Source organism: Amphiprion ocellaris, chromosome 12 (genome assembly GCF_022539595.1).
Source record: "Amphiprion ocellaris isolate individual 3 ecotype Okinawa chromosome 12, ASM2253959v1, whole genome shotgun sequence".
Taxonomy (NCBI): Eukaryota; Metazoa; Chordata; class Actinopteri; family Pomacentridae; genus Amphiprion; species Amphiprion ocellaris.
Genome location: NC_072777.1, coordinates 13314156 through 13326315, shown reverse-complemented (window position 1 = coordinate 13326315; position 12160 = coordinate 13314156). Strand labels below are relative to the sequence as shown.

General features: G+C 38.5%; 1 protein-coding gene across 1 annotated transcript; it reads left to right on the top strand.

The window, feature by feature from the left end:
- Positions 1-1075: 1075 nt before the first annotated feature.
- ttll2 (tubulin tyrosine ligase-like family, member 2) lies at positions 1076-11521 on the top strand. Its single transcript, XM_055015752.1, has 3 exons — positions 1076-2812; positions 4808-6180; positions 9522-11521. The coding sequence occupies exons 1-3, from the start codon at positions 2528-2530 to the stop codon at positions 9850-9852; spliced, it is 1989 nt and encodes a 662-aa protein (XP_054871727.1). The 5' UTR covers positions 1076-2527; the 3' UTR covers positions 9853-11521.
- The last annotated feature ends 639 nt before the right edge of the window (positions 11522-12160 follow it).

Sequence of the window (12160 nt, the reverse complement as noted above, 5' to 3'; positions counted from 1 at the left end):
ATTTATTTTGCTCATTTCTATCTGTATATATTCATATGTGTGTGTACATACACACACACACACACACACACACACACATATATATATATATATATATATATATATATATATATATAAATAAAATATTTACTAATAAATAGATGTAACAAGTGAATTTTTGCACTTAGACTGTAATTCAATCATTGGATTTGTTGCAGAGTAATTTTCTGTCGACTAACTGATGACTTTTTTGCAAGAGCCTGTGGCGGTAATAAAGTTGTAAGCTTTGGTAGGGGAACAGCAAGAAGTCTTTGCCCCCTGGGGAGGTTCATTCAGCCTTGAATTTAACAATACTGAGTGGCATTGTGGGGATGTTTGTTCAGTCTGCTAGTTGAATGACTTATTTTCATTATGACACCATGTCTTCTTGCGTCCGTCACTCGGACCTCTCTCATAGCTCCTCCCTGCAAGAACGTGAAACATAGGACACACCTATACTACCGTTCAAACGTTTGGGGTCACCAGAAATGTCCTTATTTTTGAAAGAAAAGCAGTTTTCTTCAATGAAGATAACATTAATCAGAAATACAGTCCATACATTGCCAATGTGGTAAATGACTATTCTAGATGGAAATGGATGATTTTTAATGGAATATCTACATAGAGGTACAGAGGAACATTTCCAGCAACCATCGCTCCTGTGTTCTAATGCTACATTGTGATATCTAAAGGTGTTGAAAGACTAACTGATGATTAGAAAAGCCTTGTGCATTTATGTTAGCACATGAATAAAAGTGTGAGTTTTCATGGAAAATTTGAAATTGCCTTGATGACCCCAAACTTTTGAGCAGTAGTGTATGTATACAAATACATAAATGATGGCTGTAGCAATTATGACATCAACTACTGGTTTGTGGACTACCGTTTTGAAACCTCATGTTTGGTCATCTAGCTCTTTAGAAACCAAACATTAACATCATGACTTATTTAAAAAGTTGTGAAACTAATGATTGAGACCATAAACTAATTGGACACATGGAAATGGTTAAGTGAGCATAAGTTAGCATAACAAAGAGCAACTAGTGTAAAATGTAAACAAAGACATGCATTCAGGAGAATCTTTATCAGGTACACCCCTACCATCAAAAACAATACAATAAAACTGTTCCACTTTTGTGACACCTGTTTTTGTTGACCTTGTCCAGAGGAGTTAGTTAAATTCAGTGTTAAGCGTGTTTTAGGTTTTGGATTTGACTTCATTATAATCCGAGACTAAAATACACAGACCCTTCTGACGCACATTTAACAGCAGCATTGTCCATCGTTCATCAGTGCATTAATCTCTATGATAGCAGCAGTCTACGACAATAATGCAGATCTAACAAGAGACATTGATGCATCTGACAACCATTGTTGTGTATGATAGATGGCTCCTGTTTGACTGTATGTTCCTGTTAGTGTCTGCTTTTGTCAGTAGGAGGAGCTAATCGAACAGACCGCCTCTGAACACCACACTGATGCAGCTGAAAGGACAGACTCACTATCTGCCCTTCTGTCACCTCACAGTAAGAACACTTTTAGTTATTGTGCCTTCAGTTTAAAGGTAAGACAATTGTTTTGCGTATTACCATAGTAATATACCAAGTATGGTTAGGGTGTTATTTCTTGCTTTTCTTCATTTTACTGCAAACTTTAGTGAGGAAATATCTGTAACTGTGACTATTATTATTAATACAATTGTGTGCATTTGTTCATCTTTGTGAGTTTGAAATGCAGCTCTTTTTTTCAAAATGAATGCATTAACTTTGATTAGGTATTTGTTAGTGTGAGGTTTAGTCTCATTCCTCTTTCTGTGTAAATGGGTAGACAGTGTCAGGTTTGTTTGGGCTTCTCAGATTTACCATTTATATTCTTTAGCTCACACACAAACAAGGTACTGTGAGAGCAGCCAGGAGATAAACTGTTTAAGTGTAAATATGTAAAAGCAGAAAGCAGCTCAACTTTACTGCTTATGGAACCATCCAGAGTGGAGTTATATCTCTAGAGGAAGTGGAATGAAAGAAATCTGATAGTTGGACACTTGTTAGCACCAGAATATAAACCTAAAGTATTTAAGCACCAATACGACCAATGGGTCACGTTTAGCTCCTTCAGCCCTGGGTTATTTTTTGAAAGTTCCTTCTTGAATAGACATCCTTTGGTTTAGCCAGTAAGCTACACAACTGTAAGTCAAAAATAAAACATGCTGGGCTCCATGGATAAAAGACACTTGTAACACAATACATAATTTTGTCACCATCACCAGGCCAGTAGGAGATCTGAAAACTCAACACTTTAGCGTCCTTGTAACAATAAGCCACCTGAACCTGTTCTAGACATTCTTAACTACAGCTCTACAAACATGAAGCAGAACAATGCTGCACACATTTCAGTCATGGTTATACAAAGTGGCCTATTCAGTGAAAGTGTCATGCTCGATAATCCTCTTAAAATGGCAGCAAGGTGCGTTTTAGTAACAAATACAGCCTTGTCCCTACATAAATAAATAATGGCATATAACCAGTATGTTGTGGTGTCAAAAATCTGCTATATGTGTAGGTTACAATGCTACATGGCTGCATCCCTGGTGTTCAGACTGCATGACAGAGGTCCAGAGGTGGTGAGAGAGGTGCTTCTGGAGCGAGGATGGGAGGAATACGATGAAGATGAGCGCGAGGAGGAAGACTGGAACCTCTACTGGCGCGGCTCTGCATTTCGCACCTCAGAATATCACAACCTACTGCCATGGCAACGCCTAAACCACCATCCCAAAACTATTGGCATCACACGTAAGGTGATGATCTGGCATGTTGTGTTTCCTTTGTGTGTTAAAGAAACGTAGAGGGTTTTTGTTGTTTGCACTACAATTATCTACGTGTCTTTATTTTCTACTACATAGTGTGTGGGACTGAGGGTGTGTTGCCAAAAGAAGAATCGGTTTTACAAACTAGCTCTAGCTATGACTCCTCGATGTGTTATGATCCATTTTCAGTTTAGTGAAACAGTGCACAGTCAGCAGCTTTCAATACTTGTATACTCAACAGAAAACCTGTCTCATGATTGAAAAGGGTCTATACCAAAACTCAGCTCTACATCAACATTTTTGTGTCAGTGCTTGAAGTACTGCAAAAAGCACAAAGTACAAAAGTGAAAACATGTTCAGGTATGTCGCCTTACTTGAATCCAACAGAACATAAATAGCAGATACGTGACAGACTGGTGCCATCAACACACAAGAGGATGAATCTGTCATCAAAAATAAAAGCGTATAAATATACAAAGAAAAAACAAGAATGGAATTTCACTAATCGAGGGTGTACTGAGTGTCGCTGCAGTTGTTTTTAAGCATGAGCCTTTTCACTGTAATAAGTAAAACTGACTTCTTTCTTATTTGACTTTGGCTACAGTCAAAACTGTGTTAAAGGGACAGAATTTTTCATCATTTAACATTTTTTTGTTGTCAACTGTATTTCACAGTGGCGAAAATTTTTACCATAAAATCTCAATGCAGGCCTTGAGATGACTTTTATGTGTGTAAAAGTCGACTAAAGAACCCCTGTGTGTGGAGACTTTCATTGTTATTATATTATCTATCAGGGGTTCTCAAACTTCGTACTCAAAGTTTTGTATCTGACTTTCATTCATGGTCATTTAATCAACTCACAATGTTTAAGGAACATATATTCAAGTTCCTGACTGTCAAGATATTCAAATACATTCAACTCTTGTGGGAAATGGAACTGTTTATCTACAGTAAAGTGTCTCAGTGTGGCCCCTGAACTCTGAGAAACCATCTCACCACAAACGTCACATAGCTCAGTTAGTCCATATTTATTTCTGACTATATTTACACCAGGTGCAGTGTGCTGACGAAAACAAGACACACTCTGAATCTGAGATTTAGTAGCTGACGGGAAATTCTCCTGTGTAACAAGAATGTGTGAACTTTGCAGCAAAAACACCCTCTCCAGCTGTTAATAATGTTGCCATGACAGCAATGTCAGCAATAGGGAAACTGCCACATTAAAACTCTATTCATCTTGGGACAGGATCGCTGTGAATAATCTGCAACTACACGGTATTCAACACTGCTAATAATTCACTGATCAATAGAAAATTTAAAAATAGAAAATGTTGCAATCGTAACATGAGATATGGACGAGTTTCACTCCAGGCTTCTTAGTTGCACAAAGGAGCACAACATTTTTTGTGCTTACAGGATCTGGTGGAAACTGTTAATTTTTGTAAAATAAACAGTTTTTAATGAGTTATCACCATTAAAAATCTAACAATCTTTTCTGTTTTCCCTGATAAATGACATAATTTGGGTAATTTTTTGAAAATCTATACTTGTTAACTATATAATAACCCGCTGGTGGGTTTTAAGCTTGAAGGGGTTAAAAGTCTGTAATTGGATGGATTACCTGGCAGGTGTAAATGTGCTCAGAATGTGTTGGAAATTTAGTTTTCTGGCTCACATTGTCATAAGATCTCAGCGAGGTGTAAATGCAATCCTTCCAGCAATACAAAATCTGCCCATCAACTTAAATGTTCACACATTTCTGCCTATTTTCTGTCGGCCAGTTACAGTGTATGTACAAAATAACATGCAGGCATTTGAATACCATTGTTTAAATAACAGATCCAGATAGAGATCAGAGGTTACTAACAGATGTAAACAGGGCCTTAAGCAAGAATACCAAACCAAAAAAACTGCTGAAATCTTCTAGAAAGAGATTTCAGTTAAAGTATTTAGAAACTAAAAGAAGTATTTGTTATTCTCTGGAAGGACTGCTTGGCACGCAACCTGAGGAGAATGAAAGCCACATCTGGCTCATCTCTCTATGACTTCAGTCCCACTGCCTTCATCCTCCCCAACGACTACACCCGCTTCCTGGCTGAGCACAACAAACTACGTCTGGTGAGAGGACCGTCGACCTACTGGATATGTAAACCTGTGGATCTCTCCAGAGGCAGAGGGATCTTCATCTTCAAGGACATTAAGGACTTGGTCTACGACTGCTCTGTAATCGTTCAGAGGTACATCAGCAACCCTTTGCTGATCTCAGGTTACAAATTTGATCTGAGGATCTATGTGTGTGTCAAGAGCTTTCATCCACTGACTGTTTACATTCACCAAGAAGGTTTGGTGCGTTTCGCCACCGAGAAATACAACCTGTCATCTCTGCATAACTTGTACGCTCACCTCACTAACACCAGCATCAATAAGTTCGGACCCTTTTACAAAACTGAAAAGGGGAGGGTGGGGCAGGGATGCAAGTGGACCATGAGTAAGTTCAGACACTTTCTTTACAGCCAAGATATCAATGAGCTTCTTTTGTGGCAGAGGATCAACAACATCGTCACTCTGACCCTCCTCACCATCGCTCCGTCTGTTCCGTCCTGTCCAAACTGTGTGGAGCTGTTTGGCTTTGACATCCTCATTGATGTTAAGTTTAAACCCTGGCTGCTAGAGGTCAACTACAGCCCTGCGCTGACTCTGGACTGCCAAGCTGACATTGCAGTAAAGAAAGGGCTAATCAGTGATTTGATTGATTTGATGAACTACACAGCGGTTGATGGCTTAAGAGATAGAGCTTATCAGAAACACAAGTACAAGCAGCCTTGTGTTAACACTAACTATGCCTCTCATATTTCTATACCTGCACTTTCCCAGGTAAAAAACCCTAAATTTCAGAGGAAAAGCAGAGATGGCAAGGCCCAACAAACTCTGACACTCCCTCTGCTAAAGCCTCTTCGGCAGTCTGAAAAAATGAACCAGAGAAAGCCCAGGCAACATGCTTTTGTAGCCAACTACCAAAGACGCCTTCCACCCGTTGACTTGGACGACATATACGCAGCCAGGGGAAGGATGATTAACACTCCAAAAACCCACACTGATCAGAGCCTTCACCTGATACTCGGTCCAGATTCAAGGACAAACGTGTCAGTCGTAAACAGACAGACGTGTCCAACTCTCGCATCAAACCTGACAGACAACAGGAGTCTTCACGTGTCTGAGGTTACAAACCATGACAACACTGAAACAGAAGCTGAGATCTCCAGAGAGACAGACGCTTCCTCTACGATACCCGACACCCAGCAGAGGGGGCTGGGACTCAGACGCTCTGCTGTGTCCTGGAAGCTCCCCAACATTTACAGGTATTTACAAAGCTGCTGTGTTTCACTAAGTTTGCAGAAAAGACAAAAAAAAGCAATGCATAATATTACACACAATTTGTAAACTGCAATTGATGGCCACTAAATAATCAAGTGTATACTTGAAGGGAGCGTCTGCAACTTCATCTGAACAGTAATCTCATGTGTCCGAGTAATTACAGGATAATTGTAATTGCTCAAATGCAGTATAACAGTAACGCAAGCAGAAGCTTCTGCACTGTTTTAATAATGTAAATTACTGACTTCATTCATTCCTCTCCGTCCTCTTTGTAAATAAAACCTGGGGAAATCTGGTAACAAGGGTGCCAGAAACAAATATGTTTAAAGAAAAACAGAAAAACTGTGAACATAACTGCAAATATTTTAACATCTAAGCAGATTTAACTAAAGTATAATATTGTAATTTTACAATTACATAGTAAAAGAAGGCATTACTGTGTGTACAAAATTGATGTGGACATTATATACAGGTCTGACTGTTCTTTTAAGAGTAATTGTGTAAGTAAATACCTTTATTCCTCTGATTTTACTAGATATTATCTGTAATTTAACAATGCAAGGGAAATAAAGAAAATAATCAAATTGATGATTGATATTACGGAACTGTCTTTGCTAGGCATTTGACCAAATATTTGAACAGTTGTATTCTAATAAAATGTAGAGGAAAAAAGTCTGACGGAGAGGAAAAAAATTAGACTTTTCTCTACAGCAGTCCAATGACCAATATTCACTTAGCAGATCTGATTGCATTAGTTCTCTTGCACAGCTCTGAGATCAGCTGATCAGCAGCAGTCATGGTGATGGTAATTGTATGTTGTCATCTTGACTAATTCCATAGAAATACAAAGCAGTAAGCTAGTTAATGGCAAAAGTAGATCCAAAGATTGTCTTCTTCATCAAAAATCTGAGGTGGTGTCAGGTTATATGAAAACGTCATTAAAAAAAAGAAATAAAAAATTGGAATTGTACAGTGGGCTGTAGATTTTTAACTGAGTTTACTTTGGCCAGAAATAACAACAAGAAACAATATGTGAGTCAAAATACAAGAACAGAGCAACACAGAAAGACTTGCAGCATATCAAGTTTGCTAATATTAGCTAACATATGCTACTGGTCACACTCGGTCGAGTTATTTTGTAGTGGTAAAACACCTGAGTGTTTTGGACTGAGTTTTTCCCACAGTTCTTTGCTCCGTTCATGAATCGTATGATTTTTTAACAAATAAAAATGAGTCTGTTGCTCAACATTAAATGCAAACTCAATATAAAGATACAGCAAATATAACAGAAATTAGACTGTTGTGAGTTACATACACTACCATTCGACTTCTCCAGTGCTTTTAATACGATTCATCCCAGCCTTCTCCAGGAGAAACTTAACATCATGGCTGTGGACTCCTACCTCATTAACTGGATTACGGACAACTTGACCAACAGGCCACAGTTTGTTCGAGTCGGGGGTGGCAGGTCCTCAACACTGACCTGCAGCATTGGAGCACCTCAGGGTACGGTGCTGTCGCCCTTCCTCTTCGCCCTCTATACTTCAGACTTTTGGTACAACTCAGATACATGCCATATGCAGAAGTTCTCTGACGACACTGCAATTGCATGTATCCGGGGAGGAGAAGAGGTTGAATATAGGGACCTGGTGAAAGACTTTGTGGGGTGGTGTCAGCGGAACAACCTTCAGCTGAACACCGCTAAAACAAAGGAGGTGGTGCTGGACTTTCGCCGGGCACCCTCCTCTCTGCAGCCCATCGGAATTAATGGATCTGCTGTTGAGATGGTTTCCACCTACAGGTACTTGGGGCTGCAGCTGGACAACAAACTGAGCTGGTCAGCAAACATGGACTCTGTGTACAAGAAGGAGCAGAGCAGAATGTACTTTCTTAGAAGGCTGGCTTCATTCAGGGTCTGTTCTAAGTTACTGTACATGTTCTATCAATCCATTGTGTCCAGTGTCCTTTTTTATGCTGTTGTGTGCTGGGGGGGCAGCGCTAAGAGGAAGGACATCCAGAGGCTGAACAGGCTGGTGCGTAAAGCTTGCTCTGTGGTTGGACTGAGTCTGGACTCTGTGGAGAAGGTGGTGGAGCAGAGGACACTCTCTAAAATCAGGGCCATCCTGTCCAATCAGAGCCACCCCCTGAATTCAGTCTTCTCCCATCAGAGGAGCACCATGAGCTCCAGACTCCTGTCACTGAGGTGCTCCACTGAGAGACTGAAGAACTCTTTTGTCCCACGTGCCATCAGGCTGTATAATGCAGCCATTTCAGGAAGGAGCAGGAGAGGAGTGCTGGAGATGTCCTGAGCATTGTTTTGCTGTGTCTGATAACTTGCACATTTCAGTGTTGTTTTAATTATTTATTTATTTATTGCACTTTTTTTTTAATGTGTACTCTATCTTTTATCCTTGTTCTGTGTCTGTGTGGATGTGAGCAACAGACTGCTGTAATTTCCCTCGGGATTAATAAAGTACTTTGACTTGACTTGACTTGATTCAAAAGTTTGGGGCCACTTAAACATGTCTTTATTTTTGAAAGAAAAGCAGTTTTCTTCAATGAAGATTATTAAATTAATCAGAAATACAGTCTAGACATTGTAAATGTAGTAAATGACTATTCTAGCTGGAAACGGATGATTTTTAACGGTATATCTACATAGGAGTACAGAGGACACCATACAGCAACCATCACTCCTGTGTTCTAACACTACATTGTGTTAGCTAATGGTGTTGAAAGGCTAATTGATGATTAGAAAAGCCTTGTGCAATTACGTTAGCACATGAATAAAAGTGTGAGTTTTCATGGAAAACATGAAATTGCCTTGATGACCCCAAACTTTTGAACAGTAGTGTATGTATACAAATACATAAATGATGGATGTAGCAATTATGACATCAACTACTGGTTTGTGGACTACCGTTTTGAAACCACAAGTTTGGTCATTTAGCTCTTTAGAAACCAAACATTAACATCATGACGTATTTAAAAAGTTGTAAAACTAATGATTGAGACCATAAACTAATTGGACACATGGAAATGGTTAAGTGAGAAGTCCTGTACGATCAAACTTCTTTTTTACACCCAGTTGGCTTCACTTTTAAGGTGTTTACCTGCAACACTGTTATTAGTTTAAATGACAACTTTTAGTTTCTTGTGATGTACATCTTGTTTAAAAAGCTTTTCTGCATTTTTAAGCTATATTTTAGGGCTTGAAATTCATCAAATTTAAGCCAACCTGAATGCAGCTGTAATAGTATAGCTGCCTCAGGACAAAGGAGTTGGAAAGGTCGCACCACTGACTCATGTTGTGATTGATTCACAGTGGGAGTCAAAGGCCTGGAAGGATCCCTGTGGAAGGAACCATGGCACTGAATGGACAATGCATTCCTCCACTCAGAGTTGGAGACTTCATACGGACATTCCCATTTAACACAGCCACTCTGAAGGCCTCGCAACATAAACTGGATGTCACAATAATCTTACAGCAGCTTCACAAGCTCACTGGTCAGCTGGCTTCAGGCCAATCAGACAAGACAAAGTGGAGGAGAGAGGACGAGGTGAAGAAGAATACGGGGAGTAAAGACGACTTTGATTCACTGTTGTGGGGACCAAAAGATCCTCCACTGTTCAGTCAGTGCTTCAAACCCATTTAAGTCATGAGCAGAATATCACAACTGGAAGATGTAACCACATGAGGGGGCACAAACAACACATCTAATCTCAGACTAGGTGACAAAATTACACTGGATTAGATGGTTGTAATATTACAAGAAAATCTTTTGACATCTCTATGTTGGGGAGAAGATTTAAGGAGGAAATGTGGTACATTCACACAAACTGGCTGCATCACAATTTTCTAGTGAGAAAGACAGTAACATATCTAAACTAATAGAAAGTAGACTAAATAACAATGAATAGACAAAATAAGAGAACAAAAAGTCATTATATATATATATATTTTTATATATATATATATATGTGTGTATATATATATATATATATAAATATATGACTGAAAACTGAAACTATAATCTGTGATACACATACTTTCCAAGGATATCATTATTTTTAAGGTTGTTCATCCAAAATAAATCCAGAAATGTACTCAAAAATCATATAAAAAAAAAAAAACCTCTGTAATATCAAAATAATCCACTGACGGTTGTCTACAGATCCATGAGTGCATCTTTTAATAGTGCCAGTTTGTAAAAATGATACATGAATTAACAGAAAAGCAAACCTGGATCAGAATTTCACAAAAATGTGACTAGCTTTGAGGGCAGTATTGGCTGGTCTTGCACTTTGTTTAATTAGAATATCTTTAGGTCCAGTGATGTCAACAAAAGATTATCCAGGTATGTTGTCCTTTAACTAAGCATTAAAAACGTAGATTTAAAATACATATATTGTCAGACAATCTCTATAAATATGATAGTTTTCAACTCTGAAGCTACTTGAGTCAAAATAAAATATCAACTCTTAATTTGTATGATGAAGTTTGCATATTAAAATTCAATGATGTCAGCGTCTGTCCTGTTATTGGTTACCACATACTGCTCTGACAATGTTTACTAATTTATGAGGATACCTGTTAGCAGCCACCCTAATGACAGCTAGTCTTCCTGGATTCCATCGTCGTTCAGACAACCTGACATAATGTAATGACTTTAGTCTTACGGCGAAAGGTGAACGACGGTGTCATCAGGGAAGATTGTCTTCTCGCTGCCATCAGGCTCCAAATACTTGATGGTCTGGTCTGGAAATAAGATCTCTATCTTCCCCCCGGGGTGTCACTTCTCTGTTACCGAAGGAGACATATTATGAAAGAAACGCTACACTATGAGCTGTGGTCCTTTAAGTCTGTACACATTTTCCATTTTCTGTTAGAGATTACCAACAACTGACAGCATCAAATTAGGTTCAAACTGATACCTTCTTTTGTCAGTCTGCCACCAGATGACTATTTACTGCTAATTTAAAGCTAGGATCTAGTTTGGTTGAATATCCAACTTCTGGATGAATTAAGAAGTTGGTAAATTTCATGATGTATTCATTCAAAATATCTATCTCAATTTTGACACAAGAGAATAATTCAGGGAAAAGAATGCTTTAATTTGTTTTATGTAAACTATTGATTGGAATCTTGCACTATTTCTTGTATTTGCTGCTGTAACATTGAAAATTTCCACGCTGCGGGATCAATAAAAGTTTATTCTATCTATCTATCTATCTATCTATCTATCTATCTATCTATCTATCTATCTATCTATCTATCTATCTATCTATCTATCCATCCATCTATCCATCCATCCATCCATCCATCCATCCATCCATCCATTCATCCATCCATCCATCCATCCATCCATCCATCCATCTATCTATTTATCAAATAAGAGATTCTTTTAGCCACTTGGGGGCAGCAGAAACAAATTGTAAGCAACATTTAAGTGACATTTCGCCTTCAAACTGTTACGATCAACTTGTCAACAAACACTTGCTCACTAATGTTCTTTGGATGCTTCTGAGCACCTGTAAATATAAGTCTAATATTCATGCTCTTCAACTCTATGTTTTATTTTCTACAATTCACAAGAATAGCTTTTTGGTCCATTAGCTGCTGGTTGCTTTATTATATTCACCAGCTAGTCACTAAAAGACCAAAACAGAAAAGTTGCAGGATAGACAGTTAAACAATGCAGTGAAACGCACTTTAAAGCCTTCAAAGCACTTGTCTTTGAATCAGCATAGCAATACACCTGTAAGATACATGCACATGACCTTAGTAATTCAAAGGAAAAATAAACATTATACTATCATCATTTGAAAAGTTTTGTCAGATCAGTGAATTGCCAGTGATTTCTGTTACAGAAGAGACAAAGCAGCCACAGTGCTCACCACTTTCCCATCATCCAAAATGTGTTTGATGTCCCCTTTCAGGAATGTCACCGTTTTTGTCTTCTG